Source organism: Pleuronectes platessa, chromosome 8 (genome assembly GCF_947347685.1).
Source record: "Pleuronectes platessa chromosome 8, fPlePla1.1, whole genome shotgun sequence".
NCBI classification, from domain to species: Eukaryota; Metazoa; Chordata; class Actinopteri; order Pleuronectiformes; family Pleuronectidae; genus Pleuronectes; species Pleuronectes platessa.
In genome coordinates, this window is record NC_070633.1 from 9209289 (window position 1) to 9234747 (window position 25459).

At 38.7% G+C, this 25459-nt stretch overlaps 1 protein-coding gene across 1 annotated transcript in view; it reads left to right on the forward strand.

Moving 5' to 3' along the window:
• pigg (phosphatidylinositol glycan anchor biosynthesis class G) overlaps nt 1–25459 on the forward strand; it is a 68805-nt gene that overhangs the window by 10365 nt on the left and 32981 nt on the right. Inside the window, exons 5-8 of the mRNA XM_053428846.1 lie at nt 8011–8149; nt 11912–12124; nt 18673–18890; nt 20213–20497. Coding sequence (XP_053284821.1) covers nt 8011–8149; nt 11912–12124; nt 18673–18890; nt 20213–20497 — 855 coding nt within the window. The remainder of the gene's footprint in view (nt 1–8010; nt 8150–11911; nt 12125–18672; nt 18891–20212; nt 20498–25459) is intronic.

A 25459-nucleotide genomic window follows, 5' to 3' on the forward strand; every position in this document is an offset into this window, starting at 1 on the left:
AACACATTTCACGTGACCATTCATGTACTATGAGCGTGTTCCTAGAGGTGTAAGTGCTTACTTCATGTTGCATTCATCATTGTGAGTCGTGATTGATAAGAACCAATCAGGTGTTATGAAAACTTATCTGTACTGATGAAGTCAACATAATTAGTCATTTATTCACAATGCAGCTAAATATGTTGGACAAATATTTTCATACTTAAATAATCATTAATCAGCTATTTCACATCTTAAGCCAACGAACCCGAGTCCCATCCTGGGTACTCTGTAATGATCGTTAGCTGTTATTCTTGATCTTATGAATCATGTACTGAATATATTAGTAAAGCTCTCTGGAGCAGTGGTCAAACAAAACAAGCAATCTGATGAGGACATCATCATTTCAGGAAGGGTAAGTCCATTCAAGCCATTTTCTGACATTGTTAGACAATTGTTTTGACTTAATGCGGCCACAATATGTAAAATACACATGCAATATAGAGCTTAGGTTAGGGTTGTGTCCCATGTGGTGAGGCTATGTGCAATGCAGCTTTAAATCCACTCACCATATTTTAATAATCGAATAAAATACAACTATTAGATGTTTTAAAAATGAGCTCACTTGTGCGCAATGAAACAAAATCAATAGGAGTGAAATACATAAATTTCATGTACAGTCAGCAAATCTTTAATGTGAAGTAATTGTGGAATGTTGCCATGAAAACAATATATGTACACAGAGAGGTAATTTAAGAATTTAAATGCACTGAATTGCAGTTGCTAAAAAATGTCATTTGATGTAATGGAAATCCTGAGGATTAGAGCTTTAACCTATTAGTTATGTATTCAGCCGAATTGAAGACTGGCTTTGCTTCTACTTTTTAAAATCAAGTTAATTGGACTATTTGCTCTCTGCATCTCAGCTGCTGCTCCATTTAATTCTGATTCGTCGACGTCTGTTTCTCTCACATTCCACCTATAATGTTCCAATAGTATCGTTATCATCTTAAGAGTTTCGAGGGTTGTGTTCGAGCATGCTGATATAGTTATGATCTGTAGTTAATAATTAAATGTGATTCCATCGGATTTATTCTGTTATCGGCCATGTTTTGGATGGTCTTTTAATTACAGGGGTGATTTGTGTTGTGTTTCCAGCAGTTATGATGTTATATCTTGCAGCAACCACACAGATTTAATAAGCTGTTAAGCTTTTTCTCTTACTGTATCTTTCTTTTTGTGTCGGATCACTGCAGGTTTCATGGCCTTGTTTTCTCTCTGTGGTCTGACAGCTGCACATGTGTTGTTAATAGGTGTTGTCTCACTGTCATTCAGTTGTGTATGCGTGTATTTAGATTGTCATGTCATGTTCAAACAAGCCTACATTCGCCCTCCTCTTTCTCTCGGTTTTATGTGGCTGTGGTTTTATGAGAGAACATAAGATAATTGCACATATCCTTGTTAAGTTTCCTATTTTTGCAAGCGATACATTCAAGGGTGTTTACGGAAATGACGCAACTTTTCACCATGTCCCTCAAAGTTGTCGATTCAGTCTGGTTAACTTCCGTCTCTCCAGGCTCGTGGCAATATCTGCATGTTGTGGGTTATGGCAGCCACAAAATGCGCTTAGTGAGCACTTTCAATGAAATGTGTTTGAAATTATTTTTCCAGTCACATTAGCGAAGGCTATGGTGTAATCTCCTGTCAGGGTGTTTGACTGCACGTGTTAGGTGGCTGTTGTCCTTAGCTTCATCCTCAGGTACGAAAAATAGGATGGTCCCTTCCTCAGGGGAGAAAAATGAGGTAGCATTGAAATGCCAGCCCTCAAAGTTTCCTTTGTAATGTGATGTGAGTAGCATATTTCTGCGAGGTATTTGGGGCAGAGAAATGCTCCGCCTGCCCACTCTCCATTAAAACATGATTGGAAGGTAGAATCTCCTGGTTCTAAAGATCTCTGTCAGACCTCTGTTAATGGAGAGGACATGGCCCCAATTTTCTCTTTGGATTTTTTTTAATTTTAAGGTCGGGCTGTTACTCGCGCTGTTTGAAGTGCAAAACATCCTAAGCCAAACCTGGAGAGTAAGTGTGTAATCTGTGCCACGTATTTCACAAGGGAGATAAATGAAATGGGGATTCACTGTCAAATGTTAAGACTGTTTTATACCTGTTCCATTTTAATTTTTCCATTCTTTCTTTTCTTTTTCTGCTCTGACAGAAACCTGGATTTTGTCCATTCAGTTTCAAATTCGCCGCAGCGGTTCCTTGTCTTTTTTGTCTGATGTATCCTCACACACTCATCCGTTGAGGTGTCAGAAATGCCTGTAAATTGGACCCATCTAGGTTTCAAACTTGATCTCTTTAATGGATTATAATGCATTGTTTATATGGAAGTGTTGTTGAGGTTATATTTTCATTGCTGTTTGTCTGTTAGCAGGATTACACAAAAACTTCTGAACCCATTTTTGGGGAACTTGATTAATGAGTGGGGTATGGACCAAGGAGGAACAGGAACCCATTCGCTTTTGGAGCAGATTCGATTAAGGGGGTGGATTCAGAAATTCTAATTTTGTTTATTTTATGCAACATTGTGAGATGGGGTGTTTGTCAATATTTTTATAAATTTCTCAAGAAACAATGCAGAGATCTTTATAAAAACAAGTATAGTATGCATTGAATGCTAATATTTAGGAACAGGTGACATTTGGTCCTGTTCAAACCTGATTTTAACATTCGTCCTGAGAGTTAAGATTCCATGTGGGCTATTCATGCACAGCTATGAAGAAAGATTTTTATCCATTTAAGAAAAAAACAATGGACAATGAGAATTGTAGAAACTCTCTCTAAACTCTAGTGCAGGGGTCTTCAACGTTTTTCAGGCCAAGGACCCCCAAACTGGTGGAGAGATGGAGCAGGGACCCATATATATTGTATAAAATTGTTTTTTATGTTAAACTGGGCCTAGTGCGATATATAAACACAGCTACCCTGTTATTGCGCATTCAATACTAAGCTATTCAAATATAACAGAGGTGCATATATTCATGTTTTTAATTTAAACGTGCACGGTACAGGATGGCCATGCCACTGCCATTAATAAAAATACATCTTGCATACAACACTGAGCTATTCAAGTAATTAACAGATTCATGTTTTTATTTTAAACATACATGTAGAAGAGACAGTGAATCCTCAAGCCATCTGTGGATGCCACACATACTCCCACATTAGTGATATGTCGGACCCTGATGGGTAGCACACAACTTATCTAACCTTGGACGGATGGAGGTTGTCAGGCAGAGGGTCATATCAGCCTCACAATATGTTGGATGCATGTTAATGTGTATTTAAAGACATTTCAATTTGTGGAAAAAAATTGGTTAGAAAATTTATAAAAAATTATAAAAAATATAAAAAATTGTCTTATCAACCAAACATTTCACGACCCCCCTGCAGTACCTCCGCGGACCCCCTGTTGAAGACCTCTGCTCTAGTGGATCAGAGGACATCAGCTGACTCATGTATCCCAGATAACCTCCTGATATGGTCTGAGTGATCAGATCTCAGGACAGATTGGAAACACATTTGGGCTAATTCAGACCTGAAGTTAGTGGTGACCTCCTGTGATTGGATCAGTCAGGAGGACGGATGTTAATACCAAGTCTGAGTGGGCTCTTGTTGTGGATCTGGATATTGATCTGCATGTATGATCTCAATAGATGTTTATGCAATATGCTGATGAAGTGGCCAATCAACCTCGGCAGTAGTATGTGTCATCCGAGTGCCCTTCTAGTTACAATAATTTTTTTAGACAATTGAATTGTTAATGTTTAGGATAATTTAGGTTTTAGTTCCAACCTTCTACCACTTTTAATGCCAAAACTGGGATGTTTGACCTACCTACAGAGCTATTCAATCTGTTTCGGGAGTCAGTAAATCTAGTTCAGTTTTGGCTGTTAGTACAGATTTGGGATAGGACCATCCAGACATCAGACAAATGCTTCGGCTATGGTATAACCTTGTGAGGACGTCTGATCTGAGATTTATAAAATAGGTATTGAACTGGGACGCTTTACTTGGGCCAGTGAGCTGAAGTCGTTGTTCCATTTGAATGATATTTCATAGGGATGCATACGACCAAATATTATCTTAGAAAATGTTTACATCTGTCGATATTGATAGTTATCACGATGAAAGTCAAACTAAGAGAAAGCTGTGGTTTTAAACTCTTAATGGGCAGAGAATGACAAATATTTGATAAATAGATAAACCTGTTACAAATCTGAGGTTGATCAATTATACAGTGGGTACGGAAAGTATTCAGACCCCTTTAAATTTTTCACTCTTTATTTCATTGCAGCCATTTGCTAAAATCAAAAAAGTTCATTTTATTTCTCATTAATGTACACTCAGCACCCAATCTTGACAGAAAAAACAGAAATGTAGAAATTTATGCAAATTTATTAAAAAGAAAAACTGAAATTTCACATGGTCATAAGTATTCAGACCCTTTGCTCAGTATTGAGTAGACGCACCCTTTTGAGCTAGTACAGCCATGTACTAGCCATGGCTAGTCAAGAATTGTCCCAGAGTTGTTCCGAAGCCACTCCTTTGTTATTTTAGCTGTGTGCTTAGGGTCATTGTCTTGTTGGACGGTGAACCTTCGGCCCAGTCTGAGGTCCAGATCACTCTGGAAGAGGTTTTCTTCCAGGATATCTCTGTACTTGGCCGCATTCATCTTTCCTTCAATTGCAACCAGTCGTCCTGTCCCTGCAGCTGAAAAACACCCCCATAGCATGATGCTGCCACCACCATGTTTCACTGTTGGGATTGTATTGGGCAGGTGATGAACAGTGCCGGGTTTTCTCCACACATACCGCTTAGAATTAACGCCAAAACGTTCGATCTTGGTCTCATCAGACCAGAGAATCTTATTTCTCATAGTCTGGGAGTCCTTGATGTGTTTTTTGGCAAACTCTATGCAGGTTTTCATATGTCTTGCACTGAGGAGAGGCTTCCGTCGGGGCACTCTGCCATAAAGCCCCGACTGGTGGAGGGCTGCAGTGATAGTTGACTTTGTGGAACTTTCTCCCATCTCACTACTGCATCTCTGGAGCTCAGCCACAGTGATCTCTGGGTTCTTCTTTACCTCTCTCACCAAGGCTCTTCTCCCACGATTGCTCAGTTTGGCTGGACGGCCAGGTCTAGGAAGAGTTCTGGTCGTCCCAAACTTCTTCCATTTAAGCATTATGGAGGCCACTGTGCTCTTAGGAACCTTGAGTGCTGCAGAACTTCTTTTGTAACCTTGGCCAGATCTGTGCCTTGCCACAATTCTGTCTCTGAGCTCCTTGGGCAGCTCCTTCGACCTCATGATTCTCATTTGCTCTGACATGCACTGTGAGCTGGAAGGTCTTATATAGACAGGTGTGTGCCTTTCCTAATCAAGTCCAATCAGTTTAATTAAACACAGCTGGACTCCAATGAAGGAGTAGAACAACTCAAGGAGGATCAGAAGAAATGGACAGCATGTGAGTTCAATATGAGTGTCACAGCAAAGGGTCTGAATACTTATGACCAATAAAATAAAAAATAAAAAAATGAACTTTTTTGATTTTAGCAAATGGCTGCAATGAAACAAAGATGAACAATTTAAAGGGGTCTGAATACTTTCCGTTCCCACTGTATGTTATACGTCCTCATTGTGTTTGCACAATGCATAAGCATTGAATGAATGCTTAAATATTGAAGCCTAGTTGGTAAATTAGACTGAGATCATTATTAATATTGTTTTATTGCCTAGCCCTAATATGTCATTTATTTTTTCAGACTAAGTTGCTTTGTGATATTCAGGAGATTATGAGCAAAATGTTTCTATTGCATAAAGAAAAAAGATCTGTTTGTTGAACATTTTGCTGAATGCAGATATATACAGTCGAACCTTATGTATACAATTTACATAAAAGACAAAGATCGTTATGTGCACAGCTCCATCCAGAGACAGGCAGGTTTAATGCTTCTCCAGAGGAGGACAGACTTTGTTGTGTGTGCTCAGTGAAATTGAGAATGAGATTCATGTCGTGTTCTATTGGAAATAAGGGGTGAACTTGTTTGTAAAATGTCCTTTTATTTCTGTTAATTTCTTCTGGCTCGATAATGAAAAACTTTCTTATGCTTCAGGAGGGGAACTTTTTGTAGCTGCTTTAATTTGCAATCTAAAGGCTTGAGCTGTAAACTATACTTTATTTTGTGATGGAACACTGCAACTGTATCTCTGGCTGTTTTGAAAACCGATGAGAGTATGGCAGTCTGTGCACAACACACAAATTAAATAAAGTCATAAAAAAATTGATCCTTTTAATTTTAGCTGTTTACTTCAGATGTTTTTTCCAATAATTTGAGCCAACCCTTTTTGCTGATTATTTATTACTTATAGCCAACAGTTTAAGTTGTTAATTACCTCTGCCAAGGAGGTTTTATGTTCACCCCTGTCCATTTTTTGTTGGTGGTATGGATCAGGGAAGAAGCCATAAAATGTTTGTGCAGATATGGATCAGGGGTTGACTCCGGGATTCTTTTTTCAAAATGTTCCCCTCTTTCCCAGGAAATAATTTTGGGATCTTGTTTGATCTTGATATTTAGGGAACTGATATCTATGAGTGTGTGAAATTTGGTGCATCTCAATATAATTTAAAAGGACTGGGGTCTCGGCAGAGGTGAATATGTATATATATACATGTATATGTGTCCTTTCCACTTATCAAACCAATAGCTTTCAACCTCTTACTTTCAGCTAAATAATCATGAGCTTTCAGCTAAGTGATCATAAGCTACCACCTGATTCAGCATGACACCTCGTGTATTGGGTTAGAAAAAATGGTTTCTTATGAAGTGGGAAAACATTCCCACCAGAGTTCTGCATGGTGCTTTCATCCTGAGGAACAGGAGTTCACTCTGACTTGTCCTCAACAGAAAAGAGGCTGGCTCAGCGTGGCGCTCAGTGAAGTTTTGTACGGATTATGAGGAGTTTTGAGTCCTTTGTGTCCAGGTCCGTACATTCAAGTAGTAAAATCTAGGACAGATTCTTGTCTTTTGTTTCATTGGTGCCGAGTGAGTAACACATAGAAGATGGGTCAGCTGAGCACAATGTCCCTAACCTGCAGTGTTAGCTGAAAGCATTCATCAGGTTTTTATGTCACGCTCTATCTGAATCAAAAGAATATGCAAATATGTACACTCCGGCTCCGGCTCCGGCTCCAGCTCCATCTCCAGCTCCAGCAACAGCAACAAACAAAACATTCATGCCGACACCGGCCTTTGCTGTGGGTCTGTGTAGACAAAGTCATCCTAAGTGAAATTGACTTATCTTTCAAACCCCAAAAGCTAAATTAGTCTCACTCATTCAGAAATCATAGTTCTTTTCTTATCCCTCTTCCAGTTAGTTTATTATTCTCAGCTTGATGGTATACAGTTCAATCTTAAATATATACGCAAAGTCTATTGTCTTTATTTGAGATACTGGCAGTTTCCTAACATTTCCCAGGGTTTGGCTTTTCCTTTCTTAACATCATTAGTCGGGTTTTTAAATCAGCCCCTACTGCTGTGAGTCATCGGGTATCCCCGTCAGATTCACAGTCAATGGGAGTGTTCCACGAGTCTTGTTGAAAGGGAATCACTTAGGGGAGATACCAAGCTTGATCAAAGTCTGTCATTCTCAACAAATCAGCCATCCTCTGTTTGTTTGCTTGCTGTACTATGGTTTTTTTTTCATTCTGGAGATAGACTGCAACTGGGCCAGTAAGCATTTACCAATAGTTCCCTTTCAAAAGTAATAATTTAATGCCTTTCAATTTGCTGCTGTTTACATACCATCATTTTGTGCTCTCGCTCTGTTCCACTAAACTGGATGTATTTATTTTTTATTTTTGTTGCAGCCACAGTAAGCAGCTGTTGCTAACGTCTTAAAACCTGAACATTTGTCCTCTCATATCAGCACATCCAGTGGCAGGCCATTAACCTTGGTGTTTGTTCACTCAGGAAGCAGAGGGCTCCCTGCCCTACCTGCTGGTGCTGTGTGGGGACCACGGCATGTCGGAGACCGGCAGCCACGGAGGGTCCTCAGAGCAAGAAATCAACACACCCCTGGTGCTCATAAGTCCGGCCTTCAAAAGAAAAGGTACTGTGTTTATTGTTTGGCCAAAGAAGCAGACATGAGACTTTTTCTTGGAATCCAAGAGATTCTGTTTAGCTGCAGTCAACATTTTACAGAGGACTTTACAGTTGCTACCTGTCAACTTACTAACATATGAATAAAAAAGTTATGTTTTTAAGATTTTGATAATCTCATAGAGACTATATCTAGTGGTCCACCAGTTTTTTGCATTAATTATCTAGCCTGTGCGGCCCGTTATAATCTAATTTGTTCTGCTACGGTTTCAAAATGAACCAACATTTTTGACACCTCTCATAAATGCAGGAATACTTTGACATTTATACAACTCTCAATACACTGTCTTTTTGGGGGTATATTTTACTGATGTCACACCCTGTACAGATTGTTAAGCCCAATGAGGTAAATAGTGATATGTGAATATAGGCTATACAAATACCATTTGATTTCATTTCATTCAAAATGTTCCAAACCACATGTTTCGATCCCTTCCTGCATTGTATAGCTGTGTGTATCGCTATTTGCAGCGTGCTCATTTGTGCTATCAACTATAAAGTTGTTACCATTCATGCAGGCATTTAGACCTCTTACTTTTAGTTTCAGGTTTGCACTTACCTACACTGTTCTCTCTCGTGAGAACCTGTCTTCCACACTAGTCTGTGTACCTGTCACATGTGAGAGCGACGTTTGTGCAAGTGCACATGCACCACTGCAACTGCAATAGATTGAATGAATTATATCTAAAATACTGGGTCTATCCTACAACTGAATAAACCATTCTGTGGTTATTCATGAAAGATTAAAAAAAATATATGAATCAAGTGAACTAAACATGTAAATAGAATCTGTAAGTAAATTATGCTGATACATAACTTTGCATCCATTTTACTCTGAGGAACAGTGTCACCTCAAATGAGATCAAACAGAAGCTCAGGAGCAGTGATGAATGTCGATGAGTCGGAAAGTGTGATCTTGATAATTGCTTCTTTCTCAGCTAAGTCTATTTTTGAGATCTTTTCTTGCATAGATTTGTTATTTATAGATCATTCATGTTAATTAATATTTTGCAGTTGAGTTGTTGCTACAGAATTCAGGCTTTTGCTGGCACTCTGCACCTCCTGCGGTGCCAACAGCTTGAATGATTTTTTGTCTACCTTAGATTTTGTTTCTATCAAATTCTACAGAAGAGGTTTGGAAGTAAGTGCCAAACTCTGTGTTCTCTTCAAATGAAATACAGCAACCACAATGTTAAAACCACTGACAGGTGAAGTGAAAAACATTATCTTGTTACAATGACACCTGCCAAGGGGTGGGCTACATTCAGAGGCAAGTGAACAGTCAGTTCTTGAAGCTGATGTGTTGGAAGCAAGAAAAGTGTAAGGATCAGAGTGAATTTGACAAAGGCCAGAATGTGGTGGCTAGACAACTGAGTCAGAGCATCTCCCCAGTGGTCAGTATCTACCCAAAGTGATCCAAGGAGGGACAGGTTGTGGGTCATGGGCGCCGGTAGCTCATTACTCGCACGTCATGTTTGACAACTGCTATCTGTGTGATGACATGGGGATGTGATCTATTTAATATATCAATCAGTGGCCTCATCAGTAGAACATTTTATTTTTAAGAAATCAAGAACGTCTGCATAGGATCAGAATTCATTACCGGCTCTGTACCGGAGCTGATCTTTTGAATCTATACCAGTTTAATCAAACAGCGCAGTCACAAGAAGCCACATGGTCTCTTTGTACATCTTTCACTATCCTTGTGTTTTCCTGTATTACAGTCAAAATAATTTAAGAACAATAACACAGAATGGGTAAGGTGATGAATTCCCAGCCAGGAACCCTCAGCAACAGTAGTGCAACGAACTCAGTAACTGATGCAACAATGGTTTAATGTGTTGATAGACAAAATATCCGCCTCCTGAGGCAAGAGAGATATGAATGAACAGAGCTACAGGGCCCATACACACATTTCTTTCTTCATAACAAATTTTCACATAGCTGCTAAGGTTGTTATTGTGACAGCATTCATACAGAGGCATATTTAAGCTGAGAAAATGTGATACTCTGTATATTTGAGGTATTAGGACTTTAGACATGGCTGTAACTGTGGTATTGTAGAGATAATGTTAGTGAGCTGTAATGCATGTGGCATTGTGCTCAGCTGCAGTTTTCTCATTTCTGAATCTGCATTCAGTGTGTGTAACCTTTCACGGAGTTATGATACATCTGTTCTGCCAGAATGTGAGTCGCTCTGTTGTGTAACTCTCCCATGGTCATACCCAAATAGTACAGTACACACTGATTGAAGGTAACAATACGTATATGTGGTCCATCATGGTCTGCTAAGCAATTAGTTCTTCTTGACGTCTTTGTTGGGATCAAATGACAACATCATGAAAAATAATGTGTTTGACAAAAACCTGTTTCCCAATTGCTGCAACTAAAACCATAACTTTAACAATAGACAGTCACTGCACACATATAAACAAGCCTGATCTACTTGGTAGATTTATGGCACGAATCTTTTCACTTAAATTGGTGAATTTCTCGACCTATTTCATTGTGTCCTTTTCCAAAAGAGCTCATAACTGATGTCTGTTGTCCCAGCCTTCAGTTTACAGCCGTCTTGCCTCCCTGCCATGTGGTGTTAATATTTGGATGCATACAGCAGAATCGTTAATTATCTTAATCTGAAAACTTCCCTCAAACATAAAAAAACAATGTGCACATTGTGGCTCCCGCCCCAAATTGCTTCCACTCTTTGTTTGTATTCTGAAAAGCTCCTTACAGGAAGTTTCAACATGGGACAGGCAAAGTCACAATCACTTGATAGTTTCTTTTCATTTATATTTTTGTTTCATTGGTTCAACATGTTGTGACTACCCTATTCATCATATGTACAGCCATTAATAGACAAGTCATTATGAGGCTTATTGCTGGTGCATTCAGATTCTAGATATTACCCTGATCAGCAAATTGGATGCCACTAATACACTCTGTCTTAATACATAAAATAAGTCCTTTGTGGATTAAGGTTGTTGACGTTCCTCCACACTCCCTCTCCATTTTCTGTGACCGCAGTTTGATGGTCCTGAGGGGAAAACGATAGCAGCAATGAGATTCTTCATCTGTTTTCACTAGAGTGGTGTCCAACTAAAATATACTATACATAAAAATACACTGACTTCCAAATAACAGAGGGGCGTGGGATACTTTACTGTCAGTGATGTGACTTCAGGAGAAGTACCTCCTTTTCCTGCTTCATCTTGATGAGTGCTGTGAAAGGCTTTTAGACAACCTCTTATTGGGTGAACGCAGAAATCCTCCATAGAACACTTTTTGTCTGTGAATTGCTTTAAGGTTTGAATAAATAAAATGTGACTTTTGTTCTTATAAATAAATTCCTGTTTTTGCAGCTATTACTGATTGATTGATTGGTTGATAGTTACACAATTGAGATTCAACATTTGGATCATTTTTGAAAGCTTTTCCATTTTCCGTGTTTTGAACTGCAGGTTTTTTCATGGGAAAAATCCTCAAGCAAACAGAAAGTGGTGCATTTTCACTTTCAATGTAATTTGGAAATAGATGAGGAACCTGATAGCATGCAATTTCAGTGACCCCGGTTTTTGCTGTGTTGTTTTCTGAACAAATAAACCTCAAAGTATATATATTAAAATGCAGTTAATCCATGTGCCATTAAAAAAACATCATGTATTGCAGGTGCACTTACTGCTTTCCATGTGTGTTGTTTTCTTCATGTCAGTGGGAATGGAGAAGCCCGGAGTGGTCGAGCAGGTTGACCTGACCCCAACCCTGGCCCTTGGACTCGGCCTGCCAATATCTCAAAACAGCGTGGGCCGCGTCATCCCAGGTGTCCTCGAAGAAAGCTCACTCAGAGACCAGCTGCGCTTTCTGCATCTCAATGGCCACCAGCTCAGCTGCCTGCTTAAAGACAGCACGCCCAACTATGAGAAAGGTGGGTTGCAAATTCCTGTGTCCACTCTCCGTAGTTAAAAGCCCAGCTAACAAGGACCTTTGCTTACAGGGAGTCTCATCATTATGCTCTGCTGCTTCCAGAGTGCTAATAGTATCAGTGTCTGTTTTTTTTTTTTTCATGCACACATCAACGACATTACGCGTGGGAACAATATTAATAACATCTTTTCTTCACTAACGAATCTTACGTTGTGAAGTTCTTTGATCATCAAAGTTGTTTTAAATGAGCTATATAAATAAAATTGACAATGACAAAACCTGCCGAACTGAAGTGGGCATCACAAGGTAAAGCTATAAACTATCTAATACCTTTTCCAAATAAATATTTACCCTCTTGGAATAAAGCTACCTAAATGAAAGGATAAAAGAATAATACTATGTCTGGTTATCCCGCTGCTAACACACCTAGTACATCAATATACATTAACTCCCACAAGCAAAGAAACGTAGAGTGGTGCCGACAGTCTGTGGTACTGTGAGCGCATTGCTCCTACGTGTCAGGCTGGTTATGTACGACTCCAGCAGTTGTCAGAGGTGGGTCGTTCCCTCTGATGAGAATCTATATATCTTATAAGGAAGATACTGTGGGAGTAGTCAAAAGGATTTTACGATCTCTGAAGACCCTTGTTATCCTCAGAGACTCAAACAATCCACCCCCAGCTCCAGGGGATCCTCCCAGAACGGTGATGTCATGTTACAAAGGAACTAATTTGTCAGTGGGTGCTGGTTTTACACTGGTTGATCTCTTAACACCAATTTAACCTGCTCCAGAGCAGGTTAGCCGTTCAGTATAAGTTACCATTGCGATTTACACCGATAAAAAGTAAATCAGCTTCTGAGGACGGTAATCCCTGAATTTACCCTGTATAACCACAAAAAAATATTTCTGCTTCATTGCACAGGCCCCTGCTTTACTCATTCACTTTAACCACGCTGAATGCCCTGTTCAGCCTTTTTCTTCTTTTAACAATGGGCTAGGTAGGCTGTAAAGTGAGAGGGTTCATACCCACATAGAATTCTGACCTGACTTCTGATCCTTCTTTTCCCGCAAACTAAATAATAAACATTCCCAGCACCAATCAGACAAACAAAGTTAATTAGTAGCTTGTGGGTATATTGGAGGATTCAGCAGCTAAATGGAGAGATATGTCCTTTGGGAGTTGGTGGAGACCAAAACAGAGCTAAAAGTACATTTTGGAAATTTTCTAACCAGATTACGGACTCCAAATGAATGCTTATGTTGCTTCATGTTAGCTGAATCCAAACTTGTTGAGCACCAAACACAATATATGTATGAATTGGTTGTTAAGCTTTCAATTTCAGCTATGGTTAAGTCAGACTGGCTACAGTGGCTAGGATAAAAATAGCCTTGTTAACCAAGGCTAGCTCTAACATCAGCAAGGATATCTAAATTACTTCCTTTTTAAAAGCATCACACATGTCCTAACAACACAATAGAACAGAAGAGCGAAAAATCAAAGACATTCCTTACTTAGCTATTGAACTAACATTTGTTTTTTCCTCACTCTATACAAGGGTTAAGGGCAGCGGATATCAAACCTTGTTAAGCCCTATTAGGCAAATAGTGATCTGTGGATATAGGCTATACATATATAATTTTGATTGAATAAAGACAGAAAAAATATACAAGTACAGCGGCACTCTTCATAAAACCAGCCGACTAGCATTTCATTGCATGCCCATTAACGTAGGCCTGGCGGTCTGACAGTGGCCCCCCACTTTCAAGTGTAATGTGAGCTGTATACCTTTTAGTAGCACAGCATCAGCCACTTTTTGATCTGAAGGTATAACATTTAGCTGTCTGACAGATGTCTGTTACAGCCAGTGTTATCTCAATACTCCACATGAGGTATTGACGTAACATATGCATAACTAGCACTAAGAGGGTTATATACTTATTGAGATTTGAGTGTCATTTTGTTTTTCCCTCACATTTTGTGCATGTAAGTGTTGTCACTGAAAAAAAAAAAAACGCAGATGGCACAGCCTTGAGTTGACTCAGAAATGGTTTGCTCTAAATAAAAGTCCATCTCCTCATTATTCACAGCATGTTGTCGCCTGCATCAAAGCAGCTTCTCACAGAGTTTAACCTGAAACAGTCTGATTAAAAGCTAGGGTAGAATCATCTCACCAATTCAAAACATTCATCACACCAAACGTCATCAACACTGTGGTCTTTTACAGAAACAGGGAATTTTAGATTTCAACATGACAAAGATGAAAAGAAATCCATTGAAACGCATTGTATTTCGGCTTATGGTTTCTATTGTAAGATTGAAAGTATTCATTTTGCAGTAAGATTTAATCCTGTAGATGTTCCAGCTTCAGTACATTTGTAGTGTCTGGTTGGTGCAGATGAATCACACATGCACCGACGAGAAGAAGGGAATAAAAAGCCGCCATAAACACTGACCTGCTCTGAGCACGCCGGCTCCTGTCATGTCGGAATGTGAGTGACTGCAAATTTGTATACGGATTTTGTTTCAAGTTCATGAATAAATAACCTTACATCTGTGAAAACTCAACACAGGAGCCTTGCAAACAGTCTACGATTTGTTCAGGCACATTCATGCTGCCTACTCTTTGTGCAAATGTATGCTTATATCCTCGCACGTTTTGCTCCCTACTTATATCTGGGGGTCACACTGTTTGTCAGAGTTATCCATCTTGCTGACTCTCCCCCACGCCTCCTATTTTCCTCCCTCTCCGTCTGCTCTCTGCTGCTGTCCTCCACTGCTGTCCTCCACTTTGGCAAACATGTGATACACCAATGGCAGCATAACCATTGCTAATGTTTGATGGGTCGGAAGGAATTTATCTTGTTATTGTAAATGAGACAGAGGCACGGAGGCAGTGAAGGCTCTTTGATTAGTTGCTTTTTTGGAAACTAATTGGACATGTGGTATTTAATTTGAGATTTCATAATCTTCAACAGCCGTTTTTTTTTGTTTGAGCCGTTTAAACCAAAAGTCAACTTTTTTTATTGCTTAGGTTTTTTCGTGAGCATAGAATAGATTTGAGCTTGAAGTTATGACAAAATAAATAACTGGTGGTGCTAAGATAACTCACACAACCACAACCATCTGAACTAATGAGAAGTTTCTGAGCAAAGATAACCGCAGCTAGGACAAATGGGATGACCAGAGAAGCAAAATATTTACAAACTAATGTAAGAATCCTTGTCAAGCACTGCAGGACTGATTTAAACCATTAGCTTGGCTTTGTAACAAGTTACAGTAAATTAACTTAATGACATTTCAGATTTCACTTCTACATGTTTTTCAAATGGGGTCAGGGATAAAGATCCTCCTGAGAGACTACCAAGACGGAGACGAAAGGAAAAATGGTCGCATTGATGAAGGAAACCACTGACAGCAGTGTCTACAAATTTTTAACCACATTGTGAAATATATTAATAACCACTGGATGGATTTTCATTTGAGTCTGTTCCTGCATTCATGGTTTCCAAATGATCTAAGGTTTTGTTTAGTCTTGTTACGTCTTTGGGCCCAAACGCATTCGTAGTTTCAGTTAACAGAGAGCTGTCTGAAAGAAAACAGTGACACAAACCTCTTTGAGGTAATAAGCTAATAACGCATTTTCAGAACTTGATTTGAAACAAACTACTTCTTTGACATAAAAAAAACTCTGGCAGCACATTTCCCTTCACTATTTTGGTCCCTGGTTTCCATAGTGATGGGATGAAATGGAAATTATTTCAGCAGACCTACATTTGGATGTGTTGATTTTTTTTTTTTATCTGTCCACTTGGGTAATCATGAAGCTGTTATGCAGCAGAATGTAATAGTTGTCACTTCTGGGAAATTCGCCTGGGACGGTATTTTAAGCAGCATGTCAGTTGGACACCTGTTGGGGTCACGTTTTAACTGGGTGTGAAAGAAGTTTCTCAAAAGAAATTTGTCTGCGGTCTGAGGTGAAATGTTCCTCTTTTCAGCATCCAAGTATGTTTCATCAAGGACAAAACTACTACTACCGAAAAAAAACATAAAACAAAGTTTTAAAATGCACAGTGAGTCACTGCATTTTCATGCACGCATGTATCCCGGTTATCGGGTTTATGAACAATCCCAATATTGTATTCAAGCTTTTAAACATCATATCCAAATTTCAGTATCCTGGACTGGCTCTTATCGTGGATTTGAGAACCCCGATTTTACTAGTTGAAGTAAGAAATCTTATCCTGGTTTCTGATGATCATTCTGTGACTGAACTCCACCATGACAACCCAATCCTACCAGTAACAGCTGCGCATCTTCACCCACTGTCTCCTGGTTCTGTGCGGTGGCAGTGACAGCAGGACACAGGCCAATGATTAATTATTAAGGATGTTTATTATTTGCTGTCGCTCTCGTCTGACGTACTTGTAGGTGGGCACGGCTGCAGTAGCCCAAACATTAGCACGTGGGCTGCTGCTACTCCTCCACTCTGTGCCTCAACCTAAGCTGGCGTAGCTGTAACTTAATTCCAGCCACATGATTGGTTTGGCACGATGCTATTCCCATTATCATTGGCTGTTCGTGTTGTCTTTCAAAACTGGAATGAGTTCTATCGACGCTGTATCAGCCAAGACTTATATTTATATCGAGGAATATTCATTTTGCGATAATTATCTTTATTGTTTTATCACCCAGCTTTACTATAAGCCGAAGTGGCCAAAAGCCGCCACAATTCTATTTCTCCTTTAGGTTTTAAAACAATTTATCTTTGTACCTAAGTAAGACTAACCCCCCTAACATAAAGGGAAGGTTTTGGAAGGTTAACTCAGGTGATGAGAGGTTTAAAAAACCTTGTTCTTCATCTATATGTCTCTGCCCTAATCTCTGCCTGTCCACCATGTTTCAATCTTCATATTGTATTTTGTTTTGTGACTCTAACCTCAGGCGTCTTGGAGGGCCATTAACCAGTCGCTGTACTTTGAGACAGATGAAACATGGCCAGGGCCATCGATATTGCATGATTCATGCCTGTGGCTTAAGGATCTAATATTTCTACCAGCCTCTCTGTCTGGCAAAGCCACAGTCACCATTTATCACCTCTATGCCTATGCTGCTGAGATAGGAGCTGTACTCCAAAATGTTGTTTTTAGTTGTGTGTGTGTGTGTGTGTGTGTGTGTGTGTGTGTGTGTGTGTGTGTGTGTGTGTGTGTGTGTGTGTGTGTGTGTGTGTGTGTGTGTGTGTGTGTGTGTGTGTGTGTGTGTGTGTGTGTGTGTTTTACTGAAGTGTATCACAAATCAAACCTCCACATTGCTTCGTCCTTGAACAAGCTCCTAAAGCACTGAAGTCAAATGAAAATGGGCATAATCTCATCTGCTTTGTCGACACATGTGAATCCGTCATCGATTGTCCAATTACACATAACATTCTTTACTACACAAACAATTGTAAGGGTTCAGTGTGAAGAATTTAGTGAAATCTGGTGTTGAAGTTGCATGTTGCAGCTGAACACCCCTCGACTCACCCTTCCCGTCAAGAAATGAGAGAGAACCTGTGGTAACCTTCAGTTGTCATAATAACCAATCCAGTTTGGACTAATGTAAAAAACATGGCGGCCTCCGTAGAGACGACCCGCTCTTGATGTAGATATAAAGTAGTTCAATGTAAAGGCTCATTCTAGAGTAAAGAAAAAACAACATATTGGACTATTTAGGTGAAACATGCTAGAGAAAACATCACTAGGATTATTTTATATTCAGTTTCTGCCAACAGATTCCCTTTCACCTAAATCTTACGAACCGAACCTTTAAAGAAACAAGACACTGAAAAGACAAAAAACACTTTTAAAACATCCAGCATACACCAGTATGATTGATGAAGAGGTGAGTAATATTACTGATCTCTCATTCATAATTATACAAATACCTGCATTCTCTTAATGATGAAATACGGCAGAGTAGACTGTTTCCCTTGAGGCCTTTTCTGATGTCTGGCAAAGCACTCCTCTAACTTTTCTTCAGTTTTGCATGGTTTTGTTTGTATTTATAAAGGCAAATTTTACAACCACGATTGGATGCTGATCGTGGCTCAGCATCCAAACTTGGGTGTAAAATTACAACAATTATTCTTATAATGTAACAATATGGTTTTAGATTGTTGATATGAAAATAATGCTGGTTACTAACAAGACTGCGGACTACGGAAACATTGCATTTAAGAGGAAGTCTGAAAGCAGAAGTGATGCTAAATAACTGTAAAGCTCAGATTAATTGCGCCAATTAATAAGGTTAATTGTCTTGATGCATCAGGACAATTGGTGATAAATAAAGACTGAAAAATCAAGGTGATCTGCAAGAGGAAATTCAAGTGGTTATTAATTTCTCGTTTTGACAAATATGTCTGAATGCAATAGCTGCAGCAGGAAGTATACGACATTAACACCATTTAAGTAATTGACAAAAAACAATAATGTCTGATAAATGTCACTTCACAATTTAAACGGTCCATTTTCTTATTCCCAACCCCTCCTTTGCTAACTTCTGTCAAATCCAGAGGCTGGCTTTGAGCAGTTCCGTGTGGCAGAAAAGGCTCATGGGAGCTGGATGAAGCTCTACCTAGAGGGGAACACCTCCGAGGTGCTGTCCAATATGGGGAAAAAGGTCCTAAAGCAGTATCTGGACGCCCTGGCCTCCATGAGCTCGGCTCTCGGCAAACAGCTGGGCAAGTACGACATGTACTCCATGATCGCAGGCATGGTCTTTGTATTCCAGGTGAGTACAGAAGAAATGAATTCATCCTCCGCACTTTAATGATTTGTAACTGATGTGTCTGAGAAAACAAATACAATACAGAAAGGTTTTTTCGATAAGAGAATTGAGATCAGGAAGAAGATGCTTTGCAATTATGGAGTAAACTTGTTGCTGTGGTCTCTTATATATTATCTATATATGGCCAATTTTTAATTGAATTGTCCCCACCATTCATAAATGCTCTATTCAAACCATTATATGGTTTATGATGGTGCGTTCACATGTTGAGATTACATACAAAGTCAATGCAAAGACACGATCGGGCGTGAATAGCATCTATCCTGCGTTTGCCGATATTATGTGTCTGTCACGTCATTCGCATCCAAGTAAGCCAGTGAGCGCTGATACTGAAACTCACCAGACTCAGTCCTGGCACCGACTGAGCTAGAGGATGATCAAACCGGTCACACGTCAGCATCAGGTAGCCCAGGAAATGACATCATCCAGACACAGCTCCTGGAGGGTTCCATAAAAGTCCGTGAGCTGGGTGTTCTTCCAAATGGGCTTGTGGACCCACACAAATCTGCGCTGGCTTCTCCAAATTGTTTCCACAACACAGCAACTGTAGCTGCTTCAGCCAGTCGGCCAATCGCGTAACGCGAATAAACAGAATAGATCCCGCGGCGCGAATTGCGGGTTAAGGGCATCTCGGAAATGTAGGTCGCATTCGGTCACTTTATGCTCTGCGTCGCCGAAAAGCTGGTGGCCGGATGCATACTTTTTGTTCGTGTTGTCCATGCATCCCATTCCCGTGAACACCGTATCTGAAGAACACCTTGAGGGGATTTCTTCAAATTTGGTAAAAATTTTCATTTGGAATCAGGGATGAACAAATAAGAATTTCAAAAGCAAAGATCATGGTTGCCTCATGTTCTTGAGAATGCGATACATAAGAAACACCTATACAGAATTTCATTACATCTGTGGTCTAAAGTCAAAGTTCACAGGATGTTGTGAAATGTTACTTTAAGAACTCCTCCAGAGAATCATTTCAAATTTGGGACAAATGCTCACTTAGATGCATGGATCAAATAATGAGATTTTGTTGGTTAAAGGTCAAGCTCACAATACATGTTTTTGGCCTCTTGAACATGATGCATCAAGTCTGCCTTTAGGTAATGTATTCAGATGTTGACCTATTCCTACTTGATCTCCAAGATAAATTGAATACAACTGCTGTGTGGTTGTTTAATGTAGTGTCAGTTTAAGGAAAGCTTAATTAAAGTTATTTAAAACTTCTCTTCTTCTTCTCTCCATTCTCCCCCCCACTCCTGGCCTTCAAGCTCCTGTTGGTCTTACTGCTAGCGATGCCTGAAGCCCTCAGCGGTGCAGCAGCAGTGGACCTGCCCGTCCTTTCATCCCTGCTCTCCCTGCCTTTCTACCTCCTGTGCCTGCTGCTCTCCTCAGTTCACGTCTTGGTGTGCACATCTGCCGAGAGCTCCTGCTACTTCTGCAGCCTCTCCTGGGGTCTCGTGTTTGTTGCTGTTGTCTTCTCCTCGGCGATGTTTTGTATTCTGATCTCCATGGTAACACGCCGACTCCCCCAGGGGACGAAGATTCACGGGAAGGTGAGTTTGTGCGTCTAAATATACCACTCATACACAAAGATAGAGACAGTGACAGATCCTTTACCTGTGCACAGCTGCATTTAAAGTCCAAACCTTTTTGATTGTTTTATAAAAAAAGAAGCTTCAAGGAACAATTGTGCAAAAAGGTCTTATGTCTTTGTATTCAGAGCTCATGCAAAATACATTTTCACTTCCTTCAGGTAAAGAAACTTTACCTTTGGGACCATCAGAATTTATTTTAGAGAAAATCCACTAACTTTTTCAAGGGTCGGGTGACGTACCTGTGTTATTTTCACCTACTTTGTGATTTAGCAAAGTCTTCACTAATTCAGCTTTATATCAGATTGTTCCTTTACTTTGGAAAAAAAGGCCTAATAACACGTTGTTGTGGATTTTCTAGGATCTATGACAATATTTTCAGTGAGTGCCTTTTAGTCAATTTTAGAACTGCATTCAAGTTAACAGTGCATATATTGGTACGCACACTGTGTGTTTTTAATGGAAAATGGAATAATCATTAGGTTTAATAACTTACCCTTAATATGTTGAGCATATTAATATTAGCCTAAGGATCTTTAAATAGAGAAAGTACGAGTTTTGTTCAAACTCCTGAACTTCACTACTGAGGTCAGTAGAACATTACAATGTGAGCTGCTACAGTTTGTTCCACTGCAGGTTCAACGCTACGTCCCAGAGGTCACAGGCTCCCATTGTTTTCAGAATCCCTTAAAAACATCTTGCATGTCTGAAACACACTGCTGCTCTGATGAGCCTAATCCATTGTTATACATAGCATATGTTTTTACTCATATCAAAAACCAGTCTATCAGAAGTGAGTCCGTGCGGATCATTGTGTGTCTGCAGCTAAATGGTGTCTTCCACTCTGCATCACAGAAAGATTTACTCTACCTTTTTATTGCCATGCGAAGGTATCAACTGGTTTAATGAAAGTAAAGAAAATAGGCCAAAGAAACTTGACTACATCAATATAAAGCTATTGTAGGAAAAATTTATATAGATTTTCTGTTGAACATTGGGCTAGGGGATATAAATATAAAGTTACATCATGATAAACATTTTCCTATCAGTCTATATCTACAATTATCACGATAAATGTAACATTATTATTTCTTTAAAGTTTAAAGACTTATGTTTGCTCCTGAGAAAAGGTTGTGGTTTTAAACTCTTTTATGAGCAGAGAATGACAAACAGCAAAACATTTCACAAATGTGACCAATGATATATTATATCTCCTCACTGTGCTTATATACAATATAAAAGCGTTATATCGATATTAGGGCTGTGAAATGATTAACACTTTTAATCAAATAATCACATGTTTCTATGGATTAATTATGATTAATCACATTAACAATTTTCTCGGTATATTTTTGTGAGAACAAAAAGATTTATGACAAAAGACGGATATATACATTTAAAATGTTTTCTTTTTTATTCGTAAATAAATAACAACAATGGTGCTGCAACTCAGCAGTTCATTAGCAGTTCCCTTTGCTATTCCATATGGAACATTAATATAATCTTCATCCTAAACAGAATTCGGGCTTCTTTTTTCTTTTCTTTTTAAATCAAACAGAAATTATTTGGGCTTCTTAGCCTTTGTTTTTATAGGATGGTTGAACAGTTTTCTATTTTTTGAGAGTGTGCATATCACCTTGGTTTTATTGAATGTTCGATCTTTGTTTTTTTGGAACACGATCTTCCCATCCAGAAGCTCCTCAGGTTCGTCAGAATTATCCATGTTATTTGTTTGTTTGAATAGCAGCTGCCGTCTGACTGCACTAAAGCGGCAACTAGTGCAGATTGGGCGGAATTGTGTATATATTGGAAGGTCCTCCTTCTGCGCATGCGTTAAATGCGTTAAAAAAAAATCACGAATGAATCCTGTAATTTAATCAACGCATTAACGTGTTATTTTTCACAGCTCTAATCGATATATATTAAGCTTTGTTTATATCGTTATTGATGAAATTATACTGCAATAATTATTTATATAGTTTCATTGCCCTGCCCGAGTTAATTATGGAAGCTTTATGAAAGTCAGTACAACAGTGGGATTCTGTTTATGTCACTTGAGGCTTTTTGGCAAGCAGTTTTATCTTCGGCAATAAAACTAAAGTGAAAACAATGGTAACATTTGGCCTAACTCTGCAAAACAGATTACTTTTATCAGTGGAAAAATTAAAACTTCCCATTTCTTCAACTTTGTAGTGATGTTTCCCCTTTCGCCATCACTTCGACAAAGGTTAACCACATACTACTTGATGCCAGATTTCTTCCATAATCAAAAGCATAAGATAACATGGGCTGAACCTGTTGGTGCACTGCTAAAATTAAATCATTTATTAAGCATTAAAAATGTCAAGGGGAACAGTCACTAATCTACCATGGCACAATAAACCTCCAAAGTTAATGGACAAAGTGCTGTATTGAAAAGGACCTCCACAAATAAAAGTAAATGCCAGCTATATATATAGATAACTCTTTTAAATTTGAGCAATCAATCAGATATAACAAGACAAGTTCTTCAGAAGGTGGACGCTCTCAGCCTTTAGTGCTTGTTTGAATTGGCCTAAAAGATGATTTGTCTTTACTGCTGGATCTCTTTGCTCACACTAATTTAAAGGTTACATCTCAATTCCCTTCCGCAAACTTCAAGAAAGTGCTGACACGGTGAAAAAAAGTCTGAGGAATTCCACAGACCATTAATTTGGGCAAATAAATAAATGTCCATATCTATACACTACACACTATACTATACAGTGCTATGGATGTTTCTTTGACTCAGTGGAAGTTTAATGCCATAAAAATGTCAATGTGCACATACCTCAGAGAGCTTTTGGACGCATAAAGAGAAATATGTCTCCTCACTGAGAGTCAAATTCCTGAGAAATTACCATGCTTTCACTAGAATTGTAACAGAAAGTTGTTATGAACTAAATTAATTAATCTATTTAGAAAGATTTTAACGATACCTATTTTTCTCGAAGTGACAAGTTCAGGTAAAAAATATTCCTTCCCACTACTAAATTGTAATACCTAGACTTTGCATATCGGTCACTGTCAAGTACCAATCTGATGCCAGTGCATAAAACAGCTACTTATATTGTATTTTAATAGCTGTCTGCTACTCGCCCTGTGTGGAAGTGATGATTGCTATCATCGTTGTATGGCCGTGGCTCAGGTTAAACCCTTTGATAAACAAATACATTGTATAATACACAGAGAATGACATAGAACTTCTTTTCTTATCTAGTTTAACGTAACTGAAAAAGAACACAATAAATTTCTAAATACATCTAAGAATAAATAACAGTTACTTCCTTTAAATAGCTGTTAAATGCTGCCACATTTTGTAATTGAAGACATTTAAGTAGTGACACCCTTTGAACCTGAAGTATTGTATACAGTCCACGTCACTTTTACTTGTGGGATTATTCGCAGCTGCTCTATGTCAATGCTGGCTAGTGGAAGTACAGCGCAGCTGTTGTTCTGGAGCGAGAAGTGGTTTGCCTATAAAGAAAATTGCAGATTTATCTGGGGGAAACTAATATCTTTAATTACATGGTATCGGATCAGTACATAGATTTGCTCACTTGCCAATGCCCAACCAGAATTTTCAGCAGTATCTGAAGAATTTTCTGACGTCTCTAGAACACGAAATCTAGGACCACGAAATAAAAGGGAAATAATCATTTTCTGGTAGTTATGGCCATAACTAATGATTGATTTCATATTTATTTGACATTTGACTCCTTCTTTTGATCAACTAATCAATTATTTATCAAACATCAGGGATTAATAAGTGTCCCAACTATATTAAACTAACCAATCCTCAAAGCAGAACCTCAGAGTTGAGAAGATTGAGGGAAACACTGGTATTAATGAGTCTCAGTGGTTCTTGCTTTTATATATGAGTTTATATATATATATATTTGTAAAACAGTATTTACTGTAACACAAATCTGTTTACAGATCTTGTTGGTACAGCTCTTGCTGACAGCCTCACTAAAAAGCTTGAAGTACAAAAGTTGCATCTCAGTATTATCCACCATGGGAGGGAGCAGATAACAACAGTTTACTATAAGTCATGTCAGGATTGTTATTGTCTTTGTGAGAGTGGAGTCTCCAGTCAAACCTTATCCCAAGTCACACCTTATCCCACTCAAGCAGATTATAAAGGCTAGTTACACTATATTTGAATGCATAATAAGATGTATTCTGTCATCAATTATAAAACCTTAAAGTCTACAAACTCTACAGTCACTGATTTAGCTTAGGAGAGGCTTCAGTTTCAATTTGAGTTTCATGTCAAAATGAATTCTTATAATGTGTGCTCATCCACTTAGTACCTGTTGTGAATAAACAAAGACATATTCTTACACACAAAGTAAGTTGATGAGATTCTTTGCTAACTCCCATAACTTTTGAAAGATACTCCCTGGATATACAAGTTGCAGTAACTCAATGCTTTTCTGTATTTAAGTGAAGTTAAAACAGACCAACATCTTAAAATAGGGTTCAACTACGTCTAACAATCTATTGTTGCTGAAAATGTTCTTGATTTCAACCTTTACTAACTGACCCCATGAAAAAAATAATTACTTTAGCACCTAACTTCATTTTGGTCTAAATCCTGAAGATAACTTGTATGTGGTCTTTCAGCTTCTTACATTGACTCTTAGCTGATAATTAAATCAACTTATTGATTACAGTAAAGGCAATACATTATTTTAGTGTACAGATTTCCTCTATTGTATCATGACGTGTTTTTATATCTTGTTCCAGAAACAGTGATTCAAAGTTAACAGTCAGGGCCCAAATCTTTATCTCTGCAATAACCTGTGTGAAGAGGAAATACAATTAATATCCTCGACGTCGGGACTGACAAAACCCATTTTGTTATGGAGATTAAGTAATGAAGCTGTTTCATCGTGTTAC